The 16,598-nt window shown below is 43.8% G+C and overlaps 1 protein-coding gene across 1 annotated transcript in view; it reads right to left on the bottom strand.

Annotated features, from left to right (window-relative positions):
- ENKUR (enkurin, TRPC channel interacting protein) overlaps nucleotides 1–16,598 on the bottom strand; it is a 106,120-nt gene that overhangs the window by 11,157 nt on the left and 78,365 nt on the right. The window contains exon 4 of the mRNA XM_030199289.1: nucleotides 6,231–6,377. Coding sequence (XP_030055149.1) covers nucleotides 6,231–6,377 — 147 coding nt within the window. The remainder of the gene's footprint in view (nucleotides 1–6,230; nucleotides 6,378–16,598) is intronic.

Below are 16,598 nucleotides of genomic sequence, written 5' to 3'. Positions count from 1 at the left end.
AAGTCCTTCCCTACGACTGTTCCACGGATTTTGGTTGATGATTTTAGTATTTATTTATTAAAAAGACTTTGTTACAGAATTGGAACTGTTTTTGTGTGACCTTTTACCTCACTTCTGCATTTGTTTATTGTGTTGCATAGGGTTTCTTGTCCTTCTGTTTGGACTTTGACATTGGCACTGCTTCCATGGAGGTACCTCAACGCTTCTTGGGTACCGATGATGCTGGTGTCCTGGAGCTACTGGCACCATGCTTTGAGGAGGACAACAGAGAACTTCAGATAACTACATAATCTGATATTCCTTCTTTTGCATCAACTAATTCCAAATTCCTTTTTTCTGTTTGGGGTCTCCTCAACAGCTCCAAAGGGGCATTCCCTTTTGGTCATGTCCCTTTTGGTCATGTCCACGGCACTCTTCACAATTTGTAGATGTAAATATGCTTTGCAGTGATGTCAAATCTGCTCTGCAGGATGGAAATGAGGTCAGTCATGCCAGTGTTCTGTAGATGGCTTCCTCCTTCCTCCTTTCTCTAGTGCTTCATGTCTGAGTCACAAACTCTGCTACACTCATCTCATGCCTGCATTTTTAAAGCTGCTTTTCTAGGATGTCACAAAAAAAGTAGTTGCAATAGAATTAAATAATTTGATCTGCCTGAAGACCATGATGAGAAATGTGTCTCACTGTCTCTGTGGAAAGACAGAAACTGAAGAATTCCCACAAAACAATGCACCATGGAAAGCATGGCAGATACACAGTCAGCACTTTAAAAGCTTCTAAAAGAGACATTTGAAAGCATATTATTTTATGAAAGCTTTTCTTGAGTGATAACCTTTTAGTTATAGGCAACGTTTCCTGGAGAATTTGTTATTGAATTTATGTGTTATGATTTTATATATGTGATTACTGATACCTGCTTTGGTGTAAAGGTGGGATATACATATAAAAATAAATAAATAAAAGTTAGCTGACGCCAACTATGTAGAAGATGATACAGTGTTTGGGTCAGGTACCACTGGATGACGCCACTCACTCGTGAGAACTTGAAATACTGCTTATCTTCATAGACTAGGAAATTCCAAAAGATGAATTGGTGCCTTCACTGAAAACCAAAACCAGAGCTCCTTATTATGTAAAGGCTCTATGCCTGTTCTCTTTTTCTGCTAATATCCATAAGATAAGACAAGATAAGGCCTCTGTAATCCTCAAAGCTCCATCTTGGATATTAGTGGAAAGAGAGGACAGACAGAGCCTTTCCAAAATAAGGAGAATTAAGCTTAAGTGTATTACCACAGGTTAATGTGGTGGAACAGGCTACTGCACACTGCATTAAGGGGTTTTGCAGTAGTTTGTCCTTTATTTTGAAAAAGGAGGTATACCAATCCCTCTATCCAGCTTATAATTGAAAAAGAAAAACGCCTATATTGTGACCCAAATCGGGAGATAGACGTTTATCTCACAAAACGAATAAAGCGGTATAATCGAAAGCCAAATTTGGACGTTTTCAACTGCACTCCGTCGCGGATGCGGACAAAGTTGATGGGGCGTGTCAAAGGCGTGGTGAAGGCGGAACTGGGGCGTGGTTATCGGCCGATCAGAGATAGGTGCCTTTCGCCGATAATGGAAAAAAAAATATGCGTTTTTAGCGAGAATTTAGGGCACTTTCCTGGACCCTGTTTTTCCACGAATAGGGCCCCCAAAAGTGCCCTAAATGACCAGATGACCACTGGAGGGAGTCGGGGATGACCTCCCCTGACTCCCCCAGTGGTCACAAACCCCCTCCCACCACAAAAATATGCCGTTTCACAACTTTTTATGTTCACCCTCAAATGTCATACCCACCTCCCTGGCAGCAGTTTGCAGGTCACTGGAGCAGTTATTAGGGGGTGCAGTGGACGTCAGGCAGGTAGACCCAGGCCCATCCCCCCCCACCTGTTACACTTGTGCTGGTAAATGGGAGCCCTCCACACCGCCCCCCAAACCCACTGTACCCACATGTAGGTGCCCCCCTTCACCCCTTAGGGCTAAAGTAATGGTGTAGACTTGTGGGCGGTGGGTTTTGAGGGGGATTTGGGGGGCTCAACACCCAAGGGAAGGGTGCTATGCACCTGGGAGCTCTTTTACCTTTTTTTTTTTTTTTTGTAAAAGTGCCCCCTAGGGTGCCCGGTTGGTGTCCTGGCATGTGCACTACGAATCCTGGCCGCTCCCACGAACAAATGCCTTGGATTTATTAGTTTTTGAGCTGGGCGCTTTCATTTTCCATTATCACTGAAAAACAAAAACGCCCAGCTCACAAATTGTCGAATAAAACATGGACGTCTATTTTTTTCGAAAATACGGTTCGGTCCGCCCCTTCACGGACCCGTTCTCGGAGATAAACGCCCATGGAGATAGACGTTTTCGTTCAATTATACCCCTCCACATCTTTTGGGAAGGGTGACCAATTGGTGAAGGATTGGGAGGGTGGGCTATTTCCTTTTTCACATGTTTTTTATTTCATTTTCTTGTTTTTTTTCTCCTTTTTTATGTGTCTCACCAGTGCTGTGCTCTTTTAGCCAGTTTGATGCTTTATTTATTTATTGGGATTTATTAACCACCTTTATAAAGAGATTCACCCAAGGCAGCGTACAGAAAGTACAGTTTAACATAAAACATACAGTTTTGTAATAATAGAACTACCATGAAACAGTTATCAAACATATACACATTTAACAGTACTGGAATTCAAATGCCAGAGATATAATACAATGTTCGCATAATACTAATGATACACCTAATAAGCATGCATTAGAACATTCAACTAATATAGACATGATGCTAATGATTTTCTACAATACAGCTTACCATATAGGGACCAAGTGAGAATATACGATGGGAACAAGATATGTGGTACAGAGTCAGTTGGGATAATTAGATGGTTATCTAAACTCAGGCTTTACGTGTGACTAGATTACCAGTGATACTGTGAACATAACCCCTGATGCAGGCAGGATGCTGAAATACGTTGGGCTGAACCAACACTGGTACAAGAAGAGACTGGACACTGGCCTATTATATTTGATTTTAATTATTGTGAATACATCAGGGTCAATATTTAGCTGCTGGCAGTCAGCATTTTTTTAAACACTGACTGTTGCTGGCTAAATTAACCCTGGATATTCAGTGTCGGGTCATGTGCGGGTACTGGCACTGAATATCTAGGGCTAATAGCATTTGTACTAGCTGCTGGAGTTTATACGAGTCCCGACCAATATTCAGTTAGAGCCCACATAAGATAGTTATACAGGCCCCAGCTGAATACTGGCTGGGATCCTCATAACTTTTAAATCTTTCCCAGCTCCTCCGATCCTCCTCTCTCCCCCTGAAACCATCCCCCTTCTGATCCCCCTCCTCACAAAACAACTCCCCTTTCGATCTCCCCCCCCCCGCAATAGCAAAACCCCCACCCCAACCCCTTCCCCTGCCATTATCATAGGCCACCCCAGGCCTAACTAGCATCCTTGGTAGTCCAGTGGAGGCATAGGAGGGAAGAGCAAACCCCACTTGCTTCTGCCATTAGCAGCTGCCTTATCAAAATGGGGGATCAGAATGGGGACTGTTTCAGGGTGGAGAGGATCAGAAGGGGGATCGAAAAGGCTGGAAAAGCTTATAAAAATTATGCAGATGCTGGCTGATATTCAGTGCCTGCACCTGCATAGCTAAGTGCCAGACTTCCGACTCCTCCCTAATGTTGTCCCCCTGTACCGCCCCTAACTTGCCCATATTCTGGATCTACTTTTGTCATTTCTTTATTATATAAATACTGGAAAGTGAAATCTATCCATCCTTGTTTTCAAGAGCCACCTATCATAGCATCCCGGCGGGGTAAGACTATTGGAAAACTTTTGTCTTACAGACGATTAGATTATGAATTATCATCTGGTCTGTATGGCCATACTGCTTGCACTCAATGTCAGTGGTGCTCTTCTACAGCTGTAGGAGCATCATGGACGCCTCCTGGTACAAATAAGATCATTTGTTCTTGTGCTAATTCCAGCTGTGACACTAGTAATGTTGTATATGTAATAATGTGTTCTTGTGACTTGATTTATGTTGGATGCTCATTGTGCCCTATTAAAAATACATTGGCAGAACATAAATCTTGTATTAACACTAAGATCACTAAGTTTCAGCTCCTATGGTATAACATTGGATTGATAAAGCGCATGATAGAGCTGATATATGCAGGAGAATTATCGATACAGTAATCATGGGTAGGGAGGGTGGGGATATTCAAAAATTGTTGAACTATAAGGAACAATGGTGGATATTTACTTTAAATACATTATACCCTATGAGTTTAAATAATCAATTAGATTGGAATTCCCTGTTGTGATGTATCAGCCAGTGATTGGCCAGAGCACTCCTTGTTCTCATTGGAGGATCATAAACGTAGCAAGTATACGCCAGCATTGTCGCCATGTTGAAAACTTATATGTGGATGGCGTTCAATGCGGTGATTATTTTCTGATATGTTTGTTTTTTAAACAAAAATTTGTATGATGACTTTTGAAATGGTATGTTGTTTATTTACTTTGTAGTGGACCGAACCCTGATGCAGCAATAGTGAAACATGCCGCATGTCGGCCAACGGTCCTTATATTGAGTACTCAAGCTGATTTTATAAAGCTAATGAAGCGTTATATTTGTAAAATGCTTTCAAGCGTTTGGAAAAATACTTTCTTAATAATTATAAGACGATGGGCTATTTTTTGATTCTTGGACTATTTTTACCCCCATCTTTTGAGTGGTTCCGTTTGAAGTTGAATATTGGGTGGACATTTTTTCAGACTCAGGCTGTTTTTGTTGCCTTTTTTTAATTCAAATATTTTAATTCAAAATTTTATATACATAAGCTCTTACAAGAAGAATGCACAGAACAATGTACAAAATGAAATTTACAATAACATTAATAAATGATAACAGAATAAAAGTTAACCATTATCGCTGTGTGCACAAGATATCATTTGTTGAAAGGCTTTGTTATTATGGAGATGTTAATTAACAAAAGGTAGCAAGATCCAATGCGCATCTAGTATTCAGGAGAACGTAACTTCGCAAAAATTGTCCAAAGGTAGACACACCTTCCATGTATGGGGGAAGGTATGAAAACATATTGAGTGCGCTGTTTCATATTTCTTAATAGAACAAAGATAAGACCACCATTCAGCGAAGTTTAGCTTGGAGTTGTCCTTCCACTGTAAGATAATTAGATGGGAAGCTATTGCCAGCATGATATTGAAGAATGAGGTTGGGGCAAGACAAATGTAGGACAATATAAGGGTGGGCTTCTCCACTGGAATAACAGATATTATTCTGTCCTATACTGCATTCCAGAAACGTCAAACATTAGAGCAGTGGAATAGAAGATGCTTTAAGTCCCCATGCTCTTGAGTCCAGGACCAGCAAATAGAGGAGATGTTACCATTGGAAGAAAGTTGCGTTAATTTGGAGGGAGTGCCAGTAGGCATTATGAATATAATACGAGGATTATGTTACAGAGGCTGACAAGGTGGGATGTATAGCTTTTGACCAGAATATTTGACAGTCAATAAGGTCCCTAGGATGACCCAGTTCTGTTTCCCACTGAGATTATAAAGAGTTGCAGCGATTGAGGTTAGATTGTTGCACATCTTTGTAAATCCTTGAAGTAGTCTTGGTTGAAGATATAAGAGTTTGTATCCAGGTGGAAAATTTTGATGAGGAAGGGTCATATTTCGTTATATCCATAGTATTTTTAATAAGGTTTGTGAGGTAATATCACTTAGAGCGTTCTTTTTGTGATAGATTATAAAGTCCTTGTAGGATTTCAAAGGGGATCAGAGAGCCCTTGGAAGTAATTTGAGAAAGTGACCACAACCCTGCCTGCTTCCATTTATGCCAATTAAGACAATTTTGGTTTCTTGGAAAGCATTGCTTTTGTTCTGCTTTTTGTATGGATTATATTTTTGCAGACTTTTTTGCCTCTTTGGTTTGACAACCAAGTTGTAACTATGGTAGGGCGCCATCTAATAAAATCAAAGAAATGCTTCTTTTAAATGTCATACATTTTATTTTTGATCGATGTAGAATTACAAATTGAGCCCTAGTTACTAAGCATTTTTTGCCAAAAAGTAAGATAAAACCTGTGAATAATAGGCCTCTTAATTTAGCTCACATTTTATTAATTTTTATATAAAAACCACAAGGCTTACCAGTAGCACACTTTCCCTTTCTTCCTCAGACAGCTGCTTCATGGCCCCTTCCCTGAGGCGTTCCTTTACATAGGCATCATATTCTTCCTGAGCTCTCTTAGCTTCCTCTTTTTTCCTAGTCAGGTACTTAGGGTTTTCACCATAATCCTATATTGAAGATAAGAAATACAAGGGTAAAAGATATTGTTAAAAGTCTATTTTACTAAGTACTTGCATGTAATACAACCAATTTTAGCACCATCTGAGGGAACTTCTCTGCACCACTATTTCTGAGAAGCTATTTGGGCTCTGTCCATCGACTAATAGCATCAAGCACTGCCAAACAGCATTTTATTTTGCAGCATTCAATCTCAAGTCAGAGGATATGTTCTTAGCACCATTATGTATGTTATTGTTGAATTTTATATGGATATACATTTTAGCATAAACGTAGTTTGCCTGCTTTGTTTGGAGGGGAGCATAGGTAGTCGGAGGCTAAAGTAGGCGGGGCTTTGCAGAACAGGTAAAAAATAAGTACGTGTATATAATATGTAAACTACTTTGAATGTAACCATAGAAAGGTAGTATATCATCCCATCCCCTTTTCCATTTCCTTAAAATCCTAGGGGTGGAGAGCAATACGCATGTCAGCAGGAAAGGGACAGTGGGGCACTTCTGAACACCTGGCAACCCTGCCTAGCACCTCATTCCAGCATCTTTCAGTTGGCCAAGTGAAGAGTGGTGTTCAGCAGCACTGTAGCAGAAATCCTGTGTTTTTTTTTTTTTTAATAGGTTGCCAAAGGGCCAGCAGCCTTCTGATCTGCTGGCCTTTAGTTTATTATTGAGCTACTAAACATATTTTGATCTGTATTAGCTGTACCTAAAGCTTAGGGCAGCTATCTGAGAACCAGGGAAGCAAGGTTCAAATCCCACTGCCACTCCTTGAGATCTTGGACAAATCACTTAACCCTCCACTGTCTTAGGTACAGACTATAAGCCCTCCAGGGACAGGAAAATACCTAGTGTATCTGAATGTTACTCACATTGAGTTACAACTGAAAAGGCGTGACCTACATACAAATCCAAAATCCAGTACCAAGCTTATTGTGAAGTAATACAAAACTCTACAAAAGTTACTCAGAACCTATAAAGCAATTCTATCATACCATTACAGCACCATAACAGTACTAACTTCCAGCACTCACACAACAAGAGCCTATCTAAGAAAAGGCAGAACCTTAAATACCCATTGGAAAACGAAACAAACCTGATTAGTATGGACTGATCTTAAACAGATATTCAGTATAACAAGAAAACCTGCTTTCTTTCATATATAAAGGACACAGACAAAACTCTCACCAAATGTAGAATACATAACCATAAACTAAAATTAGAAATATGTACACAAAAATTAAACTGAACCCCCATGAAGCCTGATTCTGCTTATAATGCAACAACCAAGGAAAGAGAAGCAGTGATGTGTGCCCCACTCTGCTGTGCAAAATATAAAGACAGTAGATGTACATTTCAAAAACTGACATAGTCCAAACCTTACATTGCTAATTAACAAATAAAACAAAAATGGAAAATAAGGTGATACCTTTTTTTTATAAGTTTATTAGACTAACTTAATAAAAGATTAGACTAGCTTTCAAAAGATAAAACCTCTTTTCTTAGGTCAGGACAGTATAACATAACAGAAGTATACTGTCAATCTAAGGAAGGAGGCTTTGCTTTCCGAAAGCTAGAAAACTGTATTTAGTCCAATAATCATTTTATATTCCATGTTTTCATTTTATTTCTTAACCTTTAAAGTGGGCTAACATGGCTACCATATTATTTCATCCTAAATTTAAAACAAAAATTCTTTTTCTATCTGTGTAGTCTCTGGTTACTGCTTTCTGCCTTTTAAACTCTCTTTCCAAAAGTCTCCTTTCCATTTGACATTTTTTTCTCTCCATCTGTCTTCTTCACCTTTTCTACTACACCCAGCTCCAACACTAATTTGTCCCTTTCTTTATTTTTTTTGCTTCTCTATCCACTCATTTCATTCATTCTTATTATCCAGTATCTCCCTCTTGTTACTACATCTATCTACAGCTTTCTATCTTTTTCCCTCACCCTGGCCCTCCCATTCTCCTTCCTCTTGCTTCCCAGTATTTCATTAAATCGTTCCTCTCTCTCCACCTCCTTGCCATCTAGCATCTTCTCTTTCTCCACCCCTGCCGTCCAGCATCATCCTTCTGTCTCTATCACCTGCTATTCAGTATCTCCTCTATCTTCCTTCCCACCACCATCCAGCATCCCCTCTCTTGTTTCTCTCTCCCCATATCATCCAGCATCTCTTCTCATCTCTATCCAACCACCTCATCATCTCCACTCTCTGTCTCTCTACCCTGCCTCCGAAATCCAGCATTGCTCCTGTTTGTCTCTCTCTGCCCCTGGCATGCAGAATTTCCCTTGACCCTTTCTTTTCTTTCCTCCTGCACCATTCAGCATTGCCCATGTCTCTCTCTTCCCCTTCTCTCTCCCCCCCATTGCAATATTTGGCCCTGTCTCTCTCTCTTCCCCCCTGGCATTATTTATTTATTTATGACATTTATACCCCACATTTTCCTGTACAATTTCAAGATCAATGTGGCTAACAAGCTAAAAAGAAGTCATTACAAATATGAAACAAAATACATAAACCCTCACATAACAAGGAAAGAATCATAAATATATAAATAATTCAATAATAAAGCATAATGGGGAGAATGGAAGGGGGAGATTAGGCACCAGGATCAATTGACAGAAATTTTTTGAAAAGGAAAGATTTCAAAAACATAGAAAAAAAACAAATAATCTAATTGGGATCTTATATTTTTCGGCAAGGAATTCCACCATTTAGTACCTTGGTATTAAAAAGTAGCTGAATATATAGATTTTTAAACTACTTTCTTACAGATAGGAAAATGAAAATATAGGTAGTCTCTTGCACCCAGGACTGAGTTGCGAGAAGGCAAAGTAACAAGGAGCAACATATAGTCAGGGGCAATAACATACAAAATACAATACCATACAAAAAGATCACAGAGTTTGAATACAATCCTGGCCCTAATGGGAAGCCAGTGCAAATGTATCAACGAAGGAGTAGCCCTCTGAAAACGTGGTATTTCAGGTGGTTGCTGTACTCTGAAAACGTGGTACATGCATGACAAGTCTAGCCTCAGTATTTTGGGCATTCTTTACACCCTGCATAGATGGAATTACAATAATTAAATTGGGTCAAAACAAGAGATTAGACAAGTAATCTGAAAATATCAATTGAAACAACAGGGCCTAATGCGCTTCAGCTTTCAAAGTAATTTAAAAGGTTTAGTAACTACCGAGGACACCTGAGAGTCAAAGGTTAAGTGCTGATCAACAACAATCCCTAAAATTTTTAGAGTGGACTCCAAAGGATAAGAAACAAACATAGTCAATGCTAAAATTGCTGCAGGGATCATGGTCAAACAAATTACCCTGGTTACACTCTCTTTCCCTTCCAGCATTGCCCCATCTTTCTCTTCCCCCACAGAATTGCTTTTGTCTTTCTCTCTCTCTTTCCCTGCCACCCAACATTTGTCTCTGTCTCTCCACCTCTTTATCTAGCATTGCCCGCTTATCTGTCTCTCTTCCACACCATTCAGCATTGCTTCTGCATCTCTCTACCTTCCACCTAGCATTACCCTATCTCTCTCTCCTCAGCACTACTCCTCTCTATCCCCCACATTGCTCCTGTCTCTCTCCCGCCACCTCAGTACTGCTTCTATCTCTCTCTCCACTAAGCTGCCTGCTAACATGTAGCACTTTATTTTTTAAAATTGTTATTGAAATTTAAAGATATATACTTAAAGTACATATCAGGAGCACTTTTTGTTCTCTCCCTCCTGTTGACATCTCTATTGGGACTGCATCTCTCTGCTTCTTCCTCTGCTGGTCCCGCTTGCTTTTATCTGGAGATAAATACTTTTAAATACCAGGCCCTATGTTTATTTCTTCTGTTACTCATTTTTTTTCTCTCAGCATTTCCACTAGATTTTTTTCATCCTGTTGTCAAATTTCTTTTGCTTATGTTACAGATCCAGTTTCTTTTCTTTTACCGTTTAATTGTATTTTCCTTTATCTCACCTATACTTTTCCCCATTCTCCTCCTCTCTCACATACACCCCTCATCTTCCCACACACATTCTTCTTCCCTATTCATCTACATTTTCTTCATTCTTCACTTCTTTCCCTCATCACTTTCTTCAATCTTTCTACTCACCTCCACACCTCCTGTCTTTTCTTCTCTCCACTTCTTCCCATTCCCACTCATCACTCCTCCCAAACTTTTTCTCAGTTCTTCCTCTCTCCATTTCTAACCCTCTGTCTCCTCTTGCTGTTTCCATATTTCTTCCCTTCACCCTTTATCTCCCCCTTCCCTTTCCTATTTCTCTCTCCCCCTCACATCCCTCTTTCTTCTCTCTTATCTCTTAACTCATCCCTCTCTCTCCTCTTTCTTATCTTCTTACCCCTCAGCACACACACTCTCTCTCTACATTTCCAGACCCAGCCCTTATATCAGTCCCCAGGGCCTTACTGTCAGCCCCAGCATCAGATCCTTCTCTCAAAATCATAAGAATAGCCATACTGGGTCAGACCAGTGGTCCATCTAGCTCAGTATTGTGCTTCCAACAGTGGCCAAACCAGGTCACAAGTACCTGGCAGAAACCCAATTAATAGCAACATTCCATGCTAGCTGCCCCAGGGCAATAACAGACGAATCATACCCCTCTTCAAAAACAACCCCCAACCCTAACATATACCAGCTTTAGCTCCCTTCTTCCAGCCTCTGCCAAGGCAGCCCCCAGTCTCTTTCTTCCAGCCCCAGGATCAGACCCTTCTTTTAACATGAGGCCCTGATCTCCCTGATTTCCCACCTAGCATCTTCCAACACCAGCCTCCTGATCTCTCTCTCTCCCTCCCCCCTGCAGTCAAGCAGCTCCCCCCCTCACTCCGTTTATCCACCCTGTGGTCTATTATCTCCCCCTCTATCGATCCTGTGCTCTGCTGGTCTCAACCCCATGGCAGCAGGAAGTGTGGGTCACAGGGGGTGGGGCCAGCAGAGACTTGCAGAATGCCTAAATGCCAAGGCGCCATGGCCCCTTAATCAGTCCTTTTGCTCCTTATGCTGTCATAACTGAGCTGGAAGAGCTATAACAAAGACTGGGGTTTGAGAAAAGGGGAAAATGCCTGGAACACATAAGGGATGAGAGACCCTGTTCTCACCCCTATATCTGCTAGACCACCAGGTGAGGGGGGGGGGGGAATTTACCCACAGCCCACTGGGCCACCAGGGACATCGGTGGAATGCTGGGGGGGTTAGGAGGGCTGGAGTCCCTCTGGATCTCCAGAACTCCCCTGAACCTATGTCAGGGGTGGAGTCAGGGGGACTGGAGGTCTATTGGACCTCCAGCCCCCTATTGCTGGGGGGAGGGGGTCAGATTGGGGTTCCTGCCGGAGCTGCTGCATTGTGGGGAATGGGGGCCAGCTAGCATGCAAATGGATGCTGGACAGGGCTCACCATTCCTCCCCAATGGTCTGCAAACCCTAATGCCAGCTCCGAGCTGGCATAGGGTTTGCCACAGCCAGTGGGCCAATCCTTGGCATGCTGGTCACTGATCATTGGGGATGAATATTTTCATACTAGTTGCGTTCAGAGCCTGCGAGTGCTCGGGGGCTCTGATCATGGGGCCGCAGCAATCACAGGCGCAAGTATGGCGCTAGCAGCCTCTAGCGCCTGTGTTTGCTTCTGATCATCAACCCATCAGAGAGGAATGCTGTAGCAACATGGTTTACACCTCTTTACAGTTTTAAGCTGATATGGTCCTGATAAGGGTCCCTTGCACGGGTAAGTATCTAAAATGTTTGAATCAGTTTCTGGAGGACAGATCCATTAACAGTTATTATCCAAACAGACAAACATCTCCAATTCTGAAAGAAAGCAAAATGCAATGAACTTTCCTATTAGGATCTGCTAGGTACTTACTAGTGATCAGAACTGGCTGCTGTCAAAGATAGAATGTTGGACTTGATGGAGCAATTGGTTTGACCAACACGGTGATTCTATCTTCTTATGTTATTTAATATCAGGGCTCGACAAATCCCAGGTGCCAGGTCACCATAGTGACTAGAAATTTCATCTCGGTGCCCAGGATTTCTTACTGCTGATTTTTTTTTTAAATCCTTCCTCAGTGCTTTCTCAAATTCCTCCTCTCTCCCTGCATGGTGATCAGGCTCTGCACATATTAGAGCTGTGCGATGCAGAAAGTTGGGGAAGTCTCATGGGACTTGAAACAGTGAGACTTCCCCAACTTCCTGCACCATTGAGGCTCCAGTATATGCAGAGCCTGATCACTGGGCAGGGGGAGAAGGAGGAGTTTGAGGCACCACAGTGAATAATGGCTGGAGGGGGGCCATGAGAGAGACGGGGAAGGATGAAAGGGGGCCACAGAGAGAGGCTGGGTGAAAGCTGGGGAGGGGGAATGAGAGAGACTGGGTTGAAGCTGGGGAGGGAGCATGAGAGAAACTGAGTGAAGGCTGGAGAAGGGGCATGAGAGAGCAGGGGCGTAGCCACGGGCGGGCCCGGGTGGGCCTGGGCCCACCCAATTTCGGGTCAGGCCCGCCCAGCAGCAAAGTTCCTGACGGCGATTCCAGTCGTAGGCTCCGCTTGCAGTCGCAGCGATTCCCACACGCTGCCTGCCAGTGCCGGCTGCCACTCAATCTCCTTGCGCTACTAAGCGTTAACCCGGAAGTCTCTCATCTGCAGGAGAGACTTCCGGGTTAGCGCTTAGTAGCGCAAGGAGATTGTTGAGCGGCAGCCGGCAGGCAGCGTGTGGGAATCGCTGCGACTGCGAGCGGAGCCTGCGAGTAGAATCGCCGTCAGGAACACTGCTGCTGGGCGGGCCTGCAAGGAGGGTGAGATGCTGCAGCTGCACGGGGGGGGGGGGGGGGGGAGGGATGATGGGGGAAAGATGTCGCATGGGGGAAGGAAGACGGGGAACACAGCAGCTGCACAGGGGGAAGGGAAGATGGAAAGAAAGATGCTGCACAGGGGGGAGGGAAGATGGAAAGTTGAGGCTTGGTTGGTGGGTGAGGGAGATGCACGGGGAAAAAGGGAGAGATGCAGCAAAGGGGTGGAGGGGTGAGGAATGGAGAAGTCTTGGCTGTGTATGAGGTGGAGGGGAGGGACACATGCTGCATATAGAGGGGATAGGTGGGGAGGGGGAGAAATGGTAGGCATAGGGGTGGAGAGGAGGGAGAAATGATGGGTATAGTGGTGGAGGGAGGGCGGAGCAGAGAAAATTTTGTGCCCACCCACTTTGGGCTCAGGCCCACCCAAAACTGGCTGTCTGGCTACGCCACTGTGAGAGAGACTGGGTGAAGGCTATGGGAGGGAGGGTATGAGAGAAACAGACTGGGTGAGGGCTGGGAGAGGTGGTATGAGACAAACGTGATGGGGACCCAGCCTATGGTGACAGGTGAAACAATGAGGTAAATTACCTCTTTGTTTCACCTATCTAGACTAGAGGGTTCTGTCACACAGCTGACAACATGCTTTGGGAAGGGATACTATTGACTTCTGCAATGAATAGCAGAGGCACCTTAAGGAACCGATTTACTAAAATTGTGTTACCCAGAGACACAAAATGGGGGGGGGGGGGGGGGGGGGGGGGGGGGGGGGGGGGGGAGAGTAAGTCATTTTCTAAAAGACCTACTGCTAATCTGGAAGGGTATTCCAACCAGACTCCCCCCCCCCCCCCCCCCCCACACACACACAAAAAAAGACTTCAGAAGGGTTGGGAAGGAGATGCGATAAAGGTCTTATATGCTGGCTCCCATGTTTTTGGGCTGGCTCCTACGTTTCATGAAAATTTGGCGAGGCCTGTTTTATATGATCTACAAACTGATTATATTAGTCATTGCTCCCATTTCTAGATTGGTATGAATGAGAAGAATGATCATGGGGAGATGAGAAAGAGAACACACTTCTACTCCCTAACCCATCTATAGTTCATCTCCACACACATCCCCACTCCTGCATACATACCCCAGATTCTCTATAGCACAAGTTGCATGCGCAAATCCGGGCATATTCTGGATTTGTTTGCACAACTTAATTAGTTAACAAGCCAATCAGTGCCAATAATTGCCATTAAGAAGAAAATGACACTAATTGGCATTAGAATTTACATGCACAACTGTCTAAATGTATTCTGTAACGTGATGCACGTAAATTCAAACTTGCATAATTGAAAAGGGTTGTGGCCATGGGTGTTTCTAAAATTTATGTGCATTATTATAGAATACACCTGGTCCACACTTAATTTAGGCGTCAGCATTTACAAGTTTTACTTGGCGTAACTGCCTGTGACTAAAATTTAGTCATGCAGACGGGCGCTCGGCGTATTCTATAAACTGTACGGAAATTTAGGCATAGTTTAAAGAATACGCCTAGATGTATTGTTTTACTGCCGATTTATTTTTAGACGTGATATATAGAATCTATCCCATAATCCATATTCTCCATCTCTTCCACATCCCCAGACACACATACCCCAATACCCTCCCAACATACACAAACATTCACAACACACCACATACATCACCACTCACTGCACACATACCCATACACCCTGCCACCTTCCTGAGACAAATGGCCTTATTTTCGAAAGTGATGGGCGCCCATATTTCGACACAAATCGGGAGATGGGCACCCATCTCGCAAAGGCGCCCAAATCGGTAAAATAGAAAGCTGATTTTGGGCGTCTTCAGCTGCAATCTGTCGCGGAAATGGGCAAAGTTGATGGGGGAATGTCGGAGGCGTGGTGAAGGCGGGACTGGGGCGTGTTTATCGGCCGAGGAGAGATGGGCACCCTCGGCCAATAATCGAAAAAAGGCAAATTTGGGTCACTTTTTTTGGACCCTTTTTTTTCATGAACAAGTCCCAAAAAAGTGCCCTAAATGACCAGATGACCACCGGAGGGAATCGGGGATGACCATCCCTGACTCCCCCAGTGGTCACTAACCCCCTCCCACCATTATCGCTTCAACTGCATTCCGTCGCAGGAACGAACAAAGTTGACGGGGGATTGTCAGAGGCGTGGTGAAGGCGGGACTGGGGCATGTTTATCGGCCGAGGAAAGATGGGCGCCTTTGGCCGATAATCGAAAAAAAGGGTAGCAGAAGCGAGAATTTGGGTCGCTTTTGCTGGACCCTTTTTTTCACGACCCAAGTCCCAAAAAAAGTGCCCCAACTGGCCAGATGACCACCGGAGGGAATCGAGGATGACCTCCCCTGACTCCCCCAGCGGTCACTAACCCCCTCCCACCACAAAAAAAGAACTTTAAAAACTTTTTTGACAGCCTGTATGCAAGTCTTAAATGTCATACTCAGCTCCCTGAAGAAGTATGCAGGTCCCTTGGAGCAGTTGTTAGTGGGTGCAGTGGACGTCAGGCAGGCGGACCCAGGCCCATTCCCCCCTACCTGTTCCACTTGTGCTGGTTAATGTTGAGCCCTCCAAACCCCCCAAAACCCACTGTACCCACATGTAGGTGCCTCCCTGCACCCCTTAGGGCTATGGTAATGGTGTAGACTTGTGGGCAGTGGGTTTTGGGGGGATTTGGGGGGATTTGGGGGGCTCAGCACACAAGGGAAGGGTGCTATGCACCTGGGAGCTATTTAAAAAATGTTTTTAATTTGTAAAAGTGCCCCCTAGGGTGCCCAGTTGGTGTCCTGGCATGTGAGGGGGACCAGTGCACTACGAATCCTGGCCCCTACCACGACCCAATGCTTTGGATTTGTTCGTTTTTGAGCTAGGCGCCTTCGGTTTCCATTATCGCTGAAAACTGATAGCGCCCAGCTCAAAAACGCCCAAACCCTAGGCATTTGCCCCGCACAACCCGTATTATCGAAAAAAAGATGGGCACCCATCTTTTTTCGAAAATACGGTTTGTCCCGCCCCTTCGCATGGCCACCCACGGAGATGGGCACCCACTTTCGATTATGCCCCTCATACTGTGCTGCACACCTCTGCCCATGGAGTCCGCTACAGAGACATGCCTGAGTCTGGCAGTGGAGGAAGAGGAAACTTGTCACAGTGTACTATAAATGTGCACATCTCAACTTGTTTTCTTTACCCTGATCCTCATTGATCTTTTTCTCAAGACCACATTATTCTTTTACAAATTTCCTTTCTGTGGGGTTCATTTTGCCTCAGATAAATCACATGCAGAGCAACAAAAAATACCAATGAAAAGGCTGATTTAATTCATGCTGACTCCTAGGGTGGTACATAAGTTACTGGATTGACCTTATGCAAGCTCA

This window comes from Microcaecilia unicolor, chromosome 1, assembly GCF_901765095.1.
Source record: "Microcaecilia unicolor chromosome 1, aMicUni1.1, whole genome shotgun sequence".
NCBI lineage: Eukaryota > Metazoa > Chordata > Amphibia > Gymnophiona > Siphonopidae > Microcaecilia > Microcaecilia unicolor.
The sequence above is the reverse complement of the archived record's forward strand: the minus strand, read 5'-3'. Positions and strand labels throughout refer to the sequence as shown.